Raw genomic sequence first — 17,478 nt, 5'->3', positions numbered from 1 at the left:
AACTTCTATAGCTTTATGAAAAAAAATTCTATAAAGATATTCATTTAGTACGATATTATAAGGGTTTTATATAACGACAATAAATTTATATTCAGTAAATAGGTACTATTAATACTACTCCATTTCTGTATAAATGCGTTTGTAATTCATGTAGAAACAGAAGAGACTGAAATCTTCATGCCCTTCTTCCATGTTTCAACAGTATGTAAACGAAACATTTGCAGATGAAAATATGCCTTCATTTTAACTTAATAATTTTTATATATATTATAGAAAATTTTAAGAAATATAATACTATACAAAATATTTATAAAAATACTTGGTTTCATTATTTTAAAGGTTAAATTGATCGTTCAAAATACAATCATCCCGTTTATATATGAAAATTATATGAGCGCAGTACTATCAAAATATTATTAATACTACTCACATTTAAGAAAATTGTTCCCTGCATTAAAAAAAAGTCTTTAAGGTTTTTGCGAAAGCATTTTTATTGACCTTTCTGTTCTCAAATTGCAACTGACAAAGATATTGCATTTCCCTTTATTATTTTTTCTGAATGAAGCATATGACCAAAAAACACATTATTTGATTAAAAATAAAGGTAAAAAATTGAGAATGTTGACTTTTTCGTCCTATTACGACGTAGTTTTCATGCACAAAAATTCAACCAGCAATAAAATTAGTTAAAAGTCTCAAATTTTTACTTAATTATTAAAGAATTGTCAGAAAATTCTTTTTAATGAAAAAAAGAAATTATAATTACAAGGCATTATTGAAATGTTGAATATCACATAAAATAAACTATTTTTGTGCAAATCATTAAAAACACTATTTGCCAAAAATGTCTACCTAAAAGCAGAACAACCCTTTTCATGTATAACCAATATACTTATTGACATGTTTTAAGCAGACATTGTACAAAAAATATAAAAAAATCAGGGGTTGTCACAATTCTTTATTGAGACTGTTTTGTTGGTGTAATGCGTGATAATAAGATTTAATGCATGCATGAATGTTATACAAAACAATATAAAAACATAATTATTCAATTTATTTACATTCTTCACATAAAGAGTTTAGGCTCAAACAGAATTGGACTTTTAGCGAAAGAGAAGAAATTCTGACTAAATTGTTTAAACCTTGTTTAATTGAACTATTTTTGGCAGTACTAAAATTAACAGGTAAATCAGTTATATTTAATCTTGAAAATAATTGATATGATATCAAAGCTTCATGTATAAAAATCACCAAAGTACATGTACTTCGGTTAGAGATAATTAGGCTCAGCTTCGTTATTTTCATCTTACTAGAAAAAAATTCCGTATGGCTAAAAGCATATAACTACAACCTATATAACAACAACAATAACTTTTAAAAAAACTTTCATATTTCAATATTTTCTTCATTTTATACGATGTGTTAACTAAAGATATCTAAATTATAAATGGGTGGATAGTTTAGTCAATTAAATTAATGAAAAGAATTATACGATAACACACTAGCTATTACAACAAGCCTGGTCATAAAGTATATGAAACTAGTACGTTAACACTTAGTATAACTACTGTAAATTCCTAATATTTCGCGAGTACTTAATTCCGCGATCCCACTGGTTTGTATCAAATCGCGGGAATATAAAGTCGCGAACGTGGAACTCTTTTCTCCATTTCTACTGGTTCTTAACTCTCAGAATATAATGGCGAGATTTTAAAATCCGCAAAGGGTGCTTCTCGCAAAATTGCGCGGATATTAATTCCTTGCGTTTAATTAGGAATCTACAGTAAATGCTGATATTTTTTAAACATAAACATATTCAATGTCGCTTTTTTACATTCAGTATGTATTTTCCTGGTCATTTAATTGGCATGCATTTGGACACTATGAACACTTTGTTTATTTTTGATATTGAATTTTCTTTACTATACATGAATTGTTGTCAGTCACAAAGAGATTGTCTCTTGTGTCTACACATAGACCAAAAGGTTTCTTTAAATGGCAATTGTCAATGAAGCGTAGAAACTGGCCGTCTCTATCGACAATGTGGATACCGTGGTTGCCAAGATCTGCTATCAGGATATGACTTTGACTGTCTACAGTGATGCCATAAGGACCGAATGGTTTCTTTGTAGAAGAAGGAAGACCAGTGTACGAAAATCGGAATTTCCCTTCCTGGTTGACTACCACTACTGCACGTGCTCCCCAATCAGACACACATATATCTAGATTCCTGTTTTCGCTGATGTATTTAGCAAAACCATATGGTGAATAAAGAGCTTGTCCATTGTCATTGTACTGTATACTTTGTTTCTCAGTGAAGTCAGAATAACGCACAACTTTTGATGGTGTTTTCCAATCATCATTGTTCATAGCAACCAGGATATCACCACAGGGGGTACTATAGACACCTTTAGGTATCCATCCGTGTAATGTGATCACTGTCTCTATTTCTTTATTCTTTACTATGTTCACAGTTCTATTTGTTACATCAGTATATACGAGATCCCCGTTTCCTATCACCGCTATGTTGTCTGCACAGTTACCTGACTTGGTTTGGATTGACTTCAGTAGTCCTCTCTGGATGTTGTACAGTTTCAAAATGTTGCTGTTACCCCGAATCCAGATGTCATCATCACTCAGACAGCACACAGCTGCAACATATTCATAATCGGTGTTTATCTCTGTGACGATTTGTGGCACATCAATAAGGGACCTCTCTGATGTAGAGTGCTCAGTACTAGCAGAATCCATTGTGTAGTTGTGTTCTTCTGTTTCGATAGATAATTCTGATAGAGAACCAAAGTGTTCGTATATTTGGTGCTTGTTAATTTTCTGAGGAGAAAAGCTTGGTAAAGTAATCGTCAGTTTAGGTGGTAATCTTCTGAATTCCGCATTTCTGGATTTGTAGGCAGAGACAAGGCCCACGTCATCGGAATTTAACATTTTTTTCAGATCTGCAATTGTCTGTATGATATGAGATAGCATGTGTTTGATTTCATCTTCATGTTTATTTAAGGCAGTCAAGTATTTGGAGTCCATTCCATCAAGATCAGATTTTAGGTTCTTGATAATTACATCTATTTGTCTGTGCATTTCCTCCCCATGTTTGCTGATATCCGAGGCAATCTTCTGTGAAGATGTCTTAAGGGTACCTTTCTGGACCGGAATACTTAATGCAATCTCTTGATATTTGGGGAAGATAAACTTCTCTAATTCTTGTAAATCTTTCTGCAAAACTGACCTCTGTTTTTCCAGAATGTCCACTATGTAGACAAATGTATGCCCTTGATGTTGTGTGGAAGAAGTGCACTGCGCGCAGATTGGAATGTCGCATTGTTCACAGTAAAGTTCACTTATTTTTGAAGAATGATTTGGGCATTTCGTTGTAGATCCTCGCTTTCCAAAGGGTACAATTTTGTGTTCTTTGGCAAACTCGGAAAGATGTTCTCCCACACATGCTTTACACAGATGAATGTGGCAAATGTCGCAGTACATAGGGGGAACCGGTGTTTCACAGAGATCACACCGTAACACATCCTGGGCGCTACGTCGAGGGTCCATGGTCAGATACCGTAACGGGTATTGATTGAGAATTCTGCCAAGAAAACCCAGAAATCATGAATTATTGAATTATGACTTGAGAACATTTTGCAGAAATGGCTGATATAACTACAGCAAAATCCAGTAAACTGAAAGTAGAACACAAATATTGTTGACGTTCTTGATTTTAACCCTTTTTGTCGATCAGTTTTTTACTCAACGACTGATAAAAGTGTCAATTTTTATGATACTAAATATATTTACAAATTTCTTACGTTTCATGTCTTTCCCAACAATTCCTTCATCACAAACATTGCATTAAACCTGTCCTATAACATGGCGACTGTCGAATTTATTCCAGGTCGATCGATACTATCACGTGTTCAAATCTAAATGCCAAGGCTAGTGGTGGATCTATGGGAGCGCTCTATTTTTCTTTTTTCCAACTATATCACACATCTGATAGTTTATGTATATCCGATTTTTACACAAAAATAATAGTTATTTTACTCTGAATTCTTTGCCTTTTTTCAACGTCCCATGGCAAGTATTTAACACCCTTTTTTCTCTTCATTTAACTCAAGGATGTCCCTGATTATTCATATTACTTCAGACAGTTTTTGTTTGGATTTTTTTTTTTTTTACATATTTTGTTAGATCATATAATATTTTACCATAATCCGGAGTGTTGATACCCCGCAGTTTACACATTTCCCTTCATTGTTATCTCGGCTCTTTCCTCGAATATATAAATGTGCAAAACTTCTACATGTACGACTGAAGTAATTTACACTTTGTCGTGGAACAAATTATCTGAAAAATATTCATTTGGAAAAATAAATTTCGATTATTTCTCTATTCAATAAATTCACTCTCGAATCCCTGTAATCTTGTTTAATGGGGTTGTTTAATGTTTATAAATTTGTACAAAAAAATTTCAATCTTTCAGACGTTTCTTATCAAGGATGCCTTATTTTCCCAAAATACAATGTGAAAAACCTTTGTGAATGCCTATAAAAACATATTTAAATAATTGTGATTGTATGATTATATTACTAATGTGGTTTTTGATCATCCATTGAGGATTGATATGTTTCAATAATCGTGATGATTTCGTATCGTCGATAACATCTTCATACTTCATTAATGTGCGTGTCTAAAAATTATTAATATTAAATTTTCTTAAATTCTTAAATCACCCATTCTAAATATCAGTAAGCGATGAACACCTTAAATAGAATCAATATTTATAGGGACCGAGTTTCAAACACTTTAAACATTAGTTATAAGATCAAAATCAAGCTATATAACTCCAAGGTAAGGGCAAGAAAAGATACATGAGAATTTTTAAAACTAAAGGAAAAGAAACCGTTTCTACGTATACGCCTTTAATACTGTACTGCCAATGGTATGTACAAGTCATAATATTTATTTTGTATTCATTGATTTTAAATTGCATTTTTGAAACTGCTATTGCCCCCATTTATTAAAAAAATAACCAGTGTAGGCACGCTTTCCAAAAATAAATAATATACATTTTCTTTCACAATCACCAATAGTTCTATCATTGATTTGGCATTATATTCTAATGTAATCCACCGCATATAATTTACGGGATTAAATACAAGCAGAAGCTACAAAAAGTTCAATTGGATTTAGAAATAGTTTATAGAATTTAAAACGGAGAATCATATAAACTGTGGGTTTCAAAATTCCTGCGCAGATTTAGCAGGGGGTCGGGATGTTTGAAACTCAACCTTATTAACTTCACATGTAGTAAAGTTACTGAACATAGGCCTTGAATATCATCCTTCGGAGCCCCCTCTAAACACCCCCAATCTGGAGCAGCACAGGTTTACGCACTTGAAAAATACATTACGTATTGCAGGGCAGCGTTTTATATATGCTGATTTTAATCATATTGGTAAAAATGACAAACACCAGTCACTGTGATTTTTTTGATAGATATATGATTGTTGTTAAAAAAAAAACCTACCAATCACTCCATTTTCTCGAATTCTTCAATACTGAATTTTAGGGAATTAGGATGGTGAACAGACCAAGTTCTTTCCTATAAAATAATAGACCTTGCAGATAACAGGCCGAGTGCAGTTCAAGTGCATATGACTATTCATCAACTGAAAGTGAACTCTAAGGTGAATGTATATCATATCTTTGCCATTCAGCCACTTTTCAAGACCTTCCAGTTAACATTTAGTTCACTGAATCGTACATCTTAATCATTAGATTAAACAGATAAAATGCTAAAATGGCACTATCGCTACGAACAAGGTCTTGTATTGTTTTGTATGCATATAATGAAGAAAATAAAAAACTTAGCTGTAGTAATTGAGGTGGCTAAATAACTAAAGCATTTATTTAATAATAATTATCTCAGAAATATATTAACAGTTTAAATTGTTTCACTTCTTAAAACCATTTGTTTCAAGAAAATAGGTTTATTGTAATTTGCCAAATTTAATTGATAGAAAGTACATGTAGGTATTAAAAATTTAACTTGACATAATCCCTTGATCAGACAGAACAACCTTTGATCACCTTTTTGTTATACTTTGAATAGTTTACATATACTAAAAACAAAAGATACCAAATTATATCGGTGCTATTCCCTAGAGTAGAAAGGGGTCTTACGGTAAAATTTATTTACGTATTAGACTAGCCATTCAGGGGTGGTAAAAAGGTGATTCTTAAAATAAACTATACGGTTGTTAATTTGTATTCAAGACATTTCATTTAAAATGGTGCATATTATATATAGATAATACAGTAAAACGAAAATATTTACTGACATCTTTGATGCTCATTATCTATGTTCATATGTTATCTTATTTCATATCTATCTATAAATTCATTTAAAACAACAGACGTAGACGTATAAAAGGCATGGCTAGATAACATCAATTGATTAAACAACTAATCTGGTTATGGTCCCTACTCAAATATAAAGTTAATATTACAGTTAGCACCGCTACATATTGACATATTCTAAGAATAAACATATTCAGTGATGTTATTTTATTACATTTTCTATGTCTACTAACACAGACAGTCATTTAACTGGCTCTGAAAAATTATAAACACTTTGTTTACTTGCAATATTGAATTTTCTTTACTTTACATGTTTTACTTTCAGCCACGAGGAGGTTTTCTTTAGTGTCTATAGATAAACCAAATGGACTATATAAATGACAACTATCACTGTAGCGGATAAACTGTCCGTCCTCATCCATGATGTGGATACGGTGATTGTTAAAATCAGCTGTTAGAATCCGACTTCGACTGTCTGTAGTAATGCCATATAGACTAAAAGATGGCTTGTTTGCAGAGGGATGCCCAGTGTATTTAAACCGGCGTTTTCCGGCCCTGTTGACCACAACTATTTCTCGGGCCTTCCAGTCTGACACACATACATCTAAGTTTCTGTTTTGTGTGATGTATTTAGAACTTCCACCTGATGAATAAAGAGGTTGTCTATTGTCATCATACTAAATAATTTGTTTTTCTGTGAAGCCATAGTAACGCACAACTTTTGTTTGTTTAAGATCATAACTGTCCATCACAACCATGAGGTCACCAGAGGAGGTACTACAAACACCATAAGGTTTCCACCCCCGTAGTCTGATCACTGTCTGTATATGTGTATTCTTTACTATGTTAACAGTGCCATCATTGTAATCAGTATAAACTAGATTCCCAATCTTTGTAACTACTATGTCTTGTGGCCAATTCTCTGACTTGGTATGGATTGATTTCATTATTCCCCTCTAGAGGTTGTATAGTTTCAAAATGTTGCTGTTACCACGCACCCAGATATCTTCAACCGTCAGACAGGACAAATTACATGTATATGCGTACTCAGTTTTAATTTGTGTGATGACCCGTGGCTCATGTAAAAGGTCCTTGTTTGATGGAGAAGACTCCACACCTGGATCATCCATTTTGTAACCATGCTTTTCTGATTCAATTAATGACGATGTCAGAGAACCAAACTGTTGGTAAACATGTTCTTTGTTAATCTTATGAGGTATAATTTTGGTAAGGTAATCGTTAGGTTAGGATGCTTTCTTCTGAATTCAACATTTTTGGATTTGTATACAGAAAGCAGGACAACATCATCTGAATTTATTATTTCTTCCAGGTGCGCAATTGTCCATGTTATTTCGGAAATCATTTGTTTAATTTCATCTTCACGATTATTTAATAAAGCCCGGTGTCTGCGGTCCATTTCATGGAGGTCAGAACTTAGTTTCTTAATGATCTCATCTATTTGTTGGTGCAAGTCTTCGCCATGTTTGTTGATATCTGTAGTAAATATTTCGGAATTTTCAATCAACCGACCTTTCTGATATAGGATGTTGCATTTAATCTCTTTATAACTAGGATAAAGTGAATATTTTAATTCTTGTAAATCTCTCTGTAAAACTGACTTCTGTTTTTCAACAACTTTTCCAATGTCAACAAATGTATGACTGTGATGTTTTGTGGAAGAAGCACACTGCACACAAATAGGAATGTCGCATTGCTCACAGTAAAGTTCACATAATTTTGAAGAATGGTTTGGACATTTACTTGAAGATCCTCGCTTTTCAAATGGTACAATTCTGTGTTCTTTGGAAAAGTCAGAGAGATGTTCCCCCAAATATATGCTTCACACAGATGTCAGTGGCAAATGTCATAGTACATAGGAGGAACCGGTGTCTCACAGAGATCACACCCTAACACATCCTGGGCGCTACGGCGGGGGTCCATTGGCAGACACCTTTATGGTCATTTTAATAGAATTCTGCAAATTAAAAAAATAGCCAGATGTTGCTAAATAACAAAAGATTATTTCAACTTATTGATTTATATATAATAAGCTGAAATAAATGGTACTGCAACAAAACGTAGAAAAATCTTGTAAAGTTCACGTGAGCTGATTCATGATCTGGATTTTGACCTTTAGACCTCTAGATTACCTTTTACGACTTAAATTTTATCATGTCGATTTTTGTGATAAATAAACACATTTTTGCGTTTCATTTCTTTCACACCACTACCTGAGACAAAACCACCGATTAAACATCTTTACGACAAAATGGCGACTGTTCTATTTTTTCTTGTTGGTTTATCGTTTCTATCACGTGTTTTAATTTACTCGTCTAGACCATTAGTTCATCTAATGAGGCACTGTCTCCTCTTTTAATTTCGCCAATTATTCAAGGTGTGTGAATGAGTCATCCCACATTTTATTATATATATATATATATAAACAAATCAACAAACAAAATTGATCCCGATAAATATTATCAGAAATATAAACCTCTAAAACAAGCTACACATTCAACCTACACCCATAATATTGCCTTGTCGATCTTTGTCATCGTTGTAGATTCATAATTTAACTTTTAACATGATTATAATTTTTTAACGGTATTTTATACATTTCCTCAATTGATGCTGAAACTTCAATACATGCATGTAAATAGTAAAGTTTGAAAACTTTCTAGACGACCCCACTAACGAATCATTTTTTTTAATAATAATAATAATCTTTTATCGAAATATCTAAGTAGTAATATACTAAGATCCGCATCAGAGAAATGGCTCAAAATTCTTCATATGACAATGGGTGCGCTCAGAGTCCTGCCGTTGGCAGACAAAAATTACCACAGTGACTGGGTATTTTTTTTACCATTGGTATGCCAACGATACCATTGTTTGCCGATAAAATTTACCATAGGTAGACATTTTAGCAGACGATCTAAATCTATGTTAGCAATGGTAACTTTTTTTATGACGTCACAAAAATGGCGGAAATTGTGTATGTTGAAGACAAAGATTAATTTCACAGCGTTTTCCACCTTAAATCTTCTTGTAGCTGAACAATTTTTGATAAGCATTGTAACATACCAAAATACAACTGATTAAACTTCTTTCTGTTTATGTAGGCATGTTGCAAGTTTTTATAGGCATTGGTTGGAATATGACTGCCATCTTAAGCACCAAAACATTTTGAAATTGAAAATATTTTGCTTGTGATGTCTATCCGGCTTTAATATTTTTTTAAGGAGAAGAATATACTCTATAAAATTTTTCTTTTATATTTGTTCTAAAACATACATCAAAAGCTCTCAAAAGTAGTTTCCACAAAATACCAACAGTTTCTTTTAAATATTAGGGGTAGGGCCCTTTAGATTGTTGTTGGCATTAACCATAGCATTGACTTTCAAATAAGTCCATGGACAAACGGTATTAAAAACATAGGGTGTATATATGATGGTATTATAGTAATCGCATAGTAAAGACTCGCTCTAGATATGTTTTTCAAAGTTATATTCGCATGTTTTGCAGGAGAAGAATAAAAGTCAGGAAAAAATACTTAACTGTACACCATTTTTAACACTGGTAAATTTCCTACAAATTGTTCCGCATATGGGTCCAATGGCACAATTTTTTACCATTGGCAAACATGTATTGGTACCACTGGAAACACTCTGAACGAACCCAATGTTTGATAAAAAAAGATATTGATGAAAAAAGAGAAACTATGTAATACTATTTTTAACTAAATATTATGAGATTACTAGTTGTTTAACATTGATAATTCAGCACATTTCTTTCCTCTGTGAACGTCTGCTGTCAATGTAAACAAACAATTTTGAATGTATCACACGACACTCGAATGAAATGATTCAAAGCGGTTGTACGGTGTATAATTTAAAGCGTTATCTACTGATATTATAGTCGATTTTGTGATGAACAAATGGTACATAATTCTTACGTTTCGTATATTCCGCACCAAATTCTAAATCACAAACACGGCATGCTACGTGGCGTCTGTCGTATCTAAGTACGATACTATCACGTGTTCAAGGTTAAACCCCAAGGTTAGTGGTGGATCTAATCCGGTGTCCTACTTTCTCTGTTAAAATAGGCCAACTTTACACTAAGGTTAGACAATGTATCCCACCTCTGATAAATGGTGTACGTTCTTCTCACAAAAAAATAATAGTTATCTTAATGTAAATTGTGATCCTTTATTTTCCGTCCCTAGTAACTGACACCCCTTTATTCTTCATTACACTCATGATGACCCTTACGGGTTATTTTAATTCATTTTTTCGTGTTATGTTATTATCATCATTGTTTATAGCAACCAGGATATCACCAGAGAAGGTACTACAGACACCGCAAGGTCTCCACCCCTGTAGTGTGATCACTGTCTGTATTTCTTTACTCTTCACTATGGTTATTCTATTTTTATTTTTTTTTATCAGTTTATACTAGATCTCCACTTCCTGTTACTGCTACGTCTTCTGCACGTTTCCCTGACTTGGTTTTGATTGACTTCAGTAGCCCTCTCTTGATGTTTTACAGTCTCAAAATGTTGTCGTTACCATGAATCCAGATGTCTTCATCATTCAGACAGGACACATTTTCAGCATATGTATTTAATGTTGGTATTGTCCTGGCTTAAAATAGTGTATACAATTGGATAAATTCATCGCGGTCAAATAACACATTTTGTACCAGTTCTTTTTTGTTCCATTTTTTTTTATGATTAGGTCTTTAACAAGCAATTCTATATTTGTACACTTATGTTAATTGATAATCATTCATACAATTACCATCTGGCTTGTTAACATGGGCATTTAAAGCCCCTTTTTCAGATTTTTTCCAGGTGTGTCAAATGTTTTGTTCTTTTTTTTTAATATTCCAAATATGCAAAGTTTACTCGTCATAATATTTTATGTGTAGATTACATCCCTATCATTCTCAGGTGCAAACAATTGGGATCTCTGGCAAGCAGTATACAGTCAGTTCAAGCATATATTTTACAACATACACCATAGCATAGCATATCATTGAAATCTCATAGCATAGCATTGAAATCTCATAGCATAGCACTGGAATCTCATACCATAGCAAACAATTTCATAGAATCTCATTTGTCATATCATACCATAGCATACCATAGCATAGCATACAATATAATTTAAACTCGGTTTTAAATGTTTTTATCTTAAAAACTAAATGTACACATTGCAGATATTTTACTTCGAAATCAAGGAACTCTTCTGTGTATGGAGGCATTTTTGTTCAAATCTCATTCCATACCATACCATAGCATATCATATCATTATGCCCTTCATTTCATTTTCTCATAGCATAGCATACAAATCTCATAGCATAGCATACAAATCCCATAGCATATCATCAAAATCGCATACCATAGCATAGCATAAAGTAAAAGATATGTTTGAAATGACTGTACTACATTGTCTGTACTCTCACATGAATATAAATTTTACAATATGTGAATCTTTATACTATGTTTTATTTCCTGTCATTTATTCTATGTTGCAATAAATGACCTATTCTACACTTGAAAGGGTGTCATTATTTATAAGGTAAAGGCAGACACGTATATATATAATAGCTAGCAATACGATGCGCCGCCATATTCTAAAATAAAATACTCAGGTTTTTTGAGTTTTTTAGTTCTAATTCAATATGTCTGCTGTCAAAAACAGTTAATTATTTGGCATTTACAATCTACAGTTTGTTTACATGTAATGCTAAATTTTCTCTTCTTTACATTTTCATCCTTAGCCACAAAGAGTGTCTTTAGTGTCTACGCAAACACCATATGGATTAATTAAACCACAGTTGTCAATATAGCGGAAGAATTGTCCCTACTAATCCAAAATGTGGATACAGGTGCTTTCACAGTCTGTTATCAAGATATGACTGACTGTATGGATAGAATGTTTCCTTTGTAGAGATGAAAGTCCAGAGTACTTTGATCGATATTGCCCTGCCTGATTTAACACAACTATCGCATGGGCTGTCCAGTCTGTTACATAAATCTAGGTTCCTGTTTTCATTGATGCATTTAGTGCAATCACTTGATGCACAGAGAGCTTGTCCATTAACTTTGTTGACATGCAAGAAAACTGCAATCAAATAGGATTTATATGAAATTTGATTTGATTTTTAAAAAAATCTTTAAAAATATCAAATATCGCCCACATCTGACATCAGAGGTGGTAGAAGCTACCTATCTATGTCAACCTCCAACTTATTTATGTTAACATTCAAAATAAATATGTTGACATTCAACATATTTATGTCGACATGCAACTTAGTTATGTTAACATGCAAGATAAATATGTTGACATGCAACATATGTATGTCGACATGCAACTTAGTTATGTTGACATAAACCTTATAAGTTACATGTTAACATATTTATCTCGCATGTAAATATACACATCGGTAAGTTGCAAGTTATCATATGTATCTCGCATGTCAACAAAGGGAAATTGCATGTTGATATAAATAAGTTGCATGTCGACATAAGAAGTTGCATGTTGACATAAATTAGTTGTATGTCAACATATTTCAAGTGATTGCACTAAATAAAGAAATATTTCCAGAGAACTTTTAATAAAACGCGGCGGTAAAGCCATTTGAACCTGGTGATTTATCGTTTTTCATATTTTTAAGAGCTTCTAAGGCTTCTGTGTAGGTTATTTTTCCTCCTAGTTTTTCACCCATATTACTATCAAGTATGTTTACCAAGCTTTTATCTATAATTTTTTTTAGAATAGCTTCCAGTGAGTCTGATTTTTCTGCATACTAATGTTTTAGAGAAACTATAACTTTTTCCCCAACTCAATATCAATAAGTAAAATAGAGTGGTCTATCCTATACCCTATATCTATTTTAGCTTTATGTACAAAATTTAACAAATGAGAAGAGACCAAGAAAAAAATCTATTCTGCTTTTTTTATTGGATGGACCAAACCATACTTGTTTTTGATCTTTGTGCAAATTCCTCCATGGGTCTTTTAAGTTAAGTTTTTCTTTATTTATTCTTAAACTATTTTTCTTGCTTTAGGATTTCCTGTGAGTTTGTAGTTATAATAATCTAGAGATGTTTCCAGAATGTTTATTTACAAGTAATAATCGGCGTAAGAACATAATAAATGGGTTGACAGTTTTGTAAGTTAAACTGATGGAAAAAATGCACGATAACACATTAATTTTTGCAACAAGCCTGCTCAAAATGCATATTATACATAAACAATAGAATTATTATGTTCTGGCATGTTTTCAAAATATACATATTTGTTGTTATTTTCTACATTGAATATAAAAACTCATGGACAATTAGTTCACATGCATTTGAATATTTTAAACGCGTTGTTTACATTTACATGTAATACACAGTATTGAATTTTCTTTACTATACATGTATCCATCTCACTCACAAAAAGGTTGTCACTTGTGTCAACACATAAACCAAATGGTTTGTTGAATTGACAGTTGTCAATGAATCGAAGGAACTGTCCGTTCTGATCGATAATGTGGATACGATGATTGTCACGATCTGCTGTCAGGGTCCGACTCGGACTGTATGTAGTGATGCCATATGGAAAGAACGATACCTTGGTAGTAGAGGGGTGGCCTTTGTAGGTAAACCGTAGTTTACCAACCTGATTGACCACCACGACTGCACGGGCTCCAAAGTCTGATACACATATATGTAGGTTTCTGTTCTCACTAATGTATTTAGTACAACTATTTGATGAAAAGAGAGCTTTTCCATTTTCATTGTACTGTATACTTTGTATCTCAGTGGAGCCAGAATAACGCACAACTTTTGATGGTGTTTCCCAATCAGCATTGTTCATAGCAACCAGGATATCACCAGAGAAGGTACTACAGACACCGCAAGGTTTCCATCCCTGTAGTGTGATCACTGTCTGTATTTCTTTATTCTTCACTATGTCTATTCTATTTCTATTTGTTTCTTCAGTATATACTAGATCCCCACTTCTTGTCACTGCTAAGTCTGCTGCATAGTGACCTGACTTGGTTTTCATTGACTTTATTAGTCCTCTCTGGCGGTTGTACAGTTTCAAAATGTTGTCGTTACCATGAATCCAGATGTCCTCATCATTCAGACAGGACACATTTTTAGAAAATTCAAAATCGATGTTCATCTCTGTGACGATCCGTGGAACATCAATAAGGGACCCCTCTACTGGAGAGTGCTCAGTTCCTAGTGTGTAGTTGTGTTTTTTTGTTTCGATAGATGATTCTGAAAAAGAGCCACACTGTTTATATACTTGGTGTTTGTCAACTTTCTGAGGATAAAAACTTGGTAAAGTAATCATCAGTTTAGATTGTAATCTTCTGAATTCCGCATTTCTGGATTTGTAGGCAGAGACAAGGCAGACGTCATCGAACTGTATCAATTTTCTCAGATTTTCAATTGTCTGTGTGATATTAGAAAGCATGCATTTGATTTCATCTTCATGTTTATTTAAGGCAGCCAGGGTTTTGGAGTCTATTTCATCAAGATCAGATTTTAGTTTCTTGATAATTAGATCTATTTCTTTGTGCATTTCTTCACCATGTTTACTGATATCCGAGGTAGTTTTCTGAACCGGAATACTTGATGCAGTCTTTTGATATTTGGGATAAATAGACTTCTCTAATTCTTGTAAATCTTTTTGTAAAACAGATTTTTGTTTTTCTAGAATGTTCATTATGTAGACAAATGTATGACCTTGATGTTTTGTGGAAGAGGTGCACTGCGCGCAAATTGGAATGTCGCATTGTTCACAGTAAAGTTCACATATTTTTGAAGAATGATTAGGACATTTAGTTGTAGATCCCCGCTTTTCAAATGGTACAATTTTTTGTTCTTTGGTAAACTTGGAGAGATGTTCCCCCACACATGCTTTACACAGATGTATGAGGCAAATGTCGCAGTACATAGGAGGAACAGGTGTCTCACAGAGATCACACCGTAACACATCCTGGGCATTACGTCGAGGGTCCATGGTCAGGTACTGTAACGGGTATTATTTGGATTAACTCTCTAATGTAATATGGCGACCGTCGAATTTTTTAGTGCTGGTCTATCGATACTATCACGTGTTCAAATTTAAATGCCGAGGGCAGTGGTGGATCTATGGGAGCGCTCTATTTCTCTTTTTGATAAAGCCAACTACACAATATGAGAAGATAAGGCATCGCACATCTGATAATTTGTGTCCGATTTTTACACAAAAATTATAGTTATCTGATTGTGAATTGTTCACCTTCATTCGAAGTTTCAAGTATTTAGCACCAGCTTTTCTCTTCACTTAACTCACGATGGTTCTAATTTTATTTTTATTTGATACAGTTTCTGTTGGGTTTTTGATTACATATTTTGATAGTAATATTTCAACATCTATCAAGAATGCAATTGGTATTTCCATTTCATTGTAATCTGTGCGCTCTCCTAGAGTATATAAATGTGCAACACTTCTACGACTGAAGTAATCTTATGTACACTTTGTCTTGGATTAAATTATCTTAAAAATATTCCTTTGGAAAAATTGATTTCCATTTCTTTATTATACAAATTTACTTTCAAATCTCTGTAAGCCTGTCTTATGTGACTGTTTAATGTTAATGAATTTGTATATTAAACATAAATCTTTCACCGTTGCCCCATCCAAATTGCATCGTCGTTTATAGTTTAAACTCCATGTCACACCGAGGCTGACCCGTTGCATCATTGAAATGCACAATGACGAGGTGGGCGCAATGGATTCTCCAACAGCGCTACAAAACGCACCAACTACTGACAAGAGAAACAACCCTACTTATTTTCAAGGTTGCTACATGTACTTCAGCTTGAACTACGGGTTGTTGGATATTAAGAGGAGCGGGTAGGGATGAATTATCCAAAATGAAATGGATAATATGTTCATGTACATTGTGTCTTTGTTGCAGATGACCGAAAAAGATAAACTTTAGTTTTACTGTATCTACATCTATTTCAAACCAGTGAATGGGTATTTAGTGTACCTCTCTCTAAAGTCCATTAGTGTTTACAAATTAATGTCTTATGTTTACAACCAACCAGTCGTGGTATAAAAAGTATGAAGTTAAAACACACTAGGTTATGTATTATTATCCATTTGCATTCATTCTGTAGAATCATCATATTTCGTGGGGGTCAATTTTCGTGGATTGCTGGAATTTTATAGGTTCATGGGGACGTAATTTCGTGTATTTTCTTATACCTACAAAACGAAATATGACTTTATATAACCCTAATATATAATTTGTGGAGGATGTTAAACCAATAAACCAGTAATAAACTTGCTCTCATTTTTGCTATTTGAAAATGAAAGTAGGTTTTTGATTAATTTCACAATAATACAACTTATCAGTTAAAGTTCAATTATACCTTACAGACATCATCACGAATGTGTTGAAATACCAAAGGTGTAAGCAAGTACTACGGTACAGGCATTTGTAGTTTATTAGCAAAATGCCTTAATTTATAAATTTAAACAATAAAATGCTTTCTTTGGCGATTCATTCGGGATATGAAGGTAGCGACATTGCAGAAAAAAATACATAACCCGCGTTAGCAGATTATGTAAATTTTTTCTGCAATGATCGCTACCTTCATTACCCGAATGAATCATCAAAGAAAGCATTTTATTGTTTATATTAACATCTTTCTTTTATTATGAAAAGTAAGTAAAATTCACTAAATAACTGTTAATGTACGTAAGTACGTTAACTAAAAGAAACAGCCAAATCGTCTCCTGTGAGACTATAAGTCTGACGTCGTCATGATTATTTCGTGCAGTCAGTGATTTTTCCTAGGTAGTTGTAGGTCTCGACCAATCGATAAAATGGGCGTGTTAAGTTTGGTCCTGTCACTTTCTTGTCAGTTTCAGCCGCTTTGGATTTCGACCAATCAATAAACGAGGCGTGTAGATTTCAATCTATTGAGTTTCTATAGAGCTATGAATTAACTATAAGTTTCCGTAAGAAATAGAGGGAATAATACTTAGTAGATGTAAATATATAGATTTACAATGTACAGTACATGTACAATGTTCCCCTCAT

General features: G+C 33.2%; 2 protein-coding genes across 3 annotated transcripts in view; both read right to left on the bottom strand.

The window, feature by feature from the left end:
• Positions 1-1,489: 1,489 nt before the first annotated feature.
• The window catches only part of LOC117683830 (tripartite motif-containing protein 2-like), a 32,309-nt gene continuing 16,320 nt past the window's right edge, over positions 1,490-17,478 (bottom strand). Inside the window, exons 1-2 of one of the 2 annotated variants that reach the window (XM_066073711.1) lie at positions 3,816-3,933; positions 1,491-3,595 (exon numbers count right to left, since the gene is read on the bottom strand). In XM_066073711.1, the coding sequence (XP_065929783.1) occupies positions 1,897-3,561 (1,665 nt within the window). In that variant the 5' untranslated portion in view covers positions 3,562-3,595; positions 3,816-3,933 and the 3' untranslated portion in view covers positions 1,491-1,896. Of the gene's footprint in view, positions 3,596-3,815; positions 3,934-17,478 lie in introns of those variants that run through there. The other variant, XM_066073712.1, reaches the window with a different exon arrangement.
• Positions 7,326-15,401, bottom strand: LOC136272003 (tripartite motif-containing protein 2-like). Its single transcript, XM_066072657.1, has 2 exons — positions 13,821-15,401; positions 7,326-7,550 (listed from the first exon to the last, which is right to left on the bottom strand). Exons 1-2 carry the CDS (start codon positions 15,399-15,401, stop codon positions 7,326-7,328), a joined length of 1,806 nt encoding a protein of 601 aa, XP_065928729.1.

The sequence above is a fragment of the Magallana gigas genome, chromosome 10, assembly GCF_963853765.1.
Source record: "Magallana gigas chromosome 10, xbMagGiga1.1, whole genome shotgun sequence".
Classification (NCBI taxonomy): Eukaryota; Metazoa; Mollusca; class Bivalvia; order Ostreida; family Ostreidae; genus Magallana; species Magallana gigas.
This window is presented reverse-complemented; position numbering and strand designations above follow the sequence as displayed.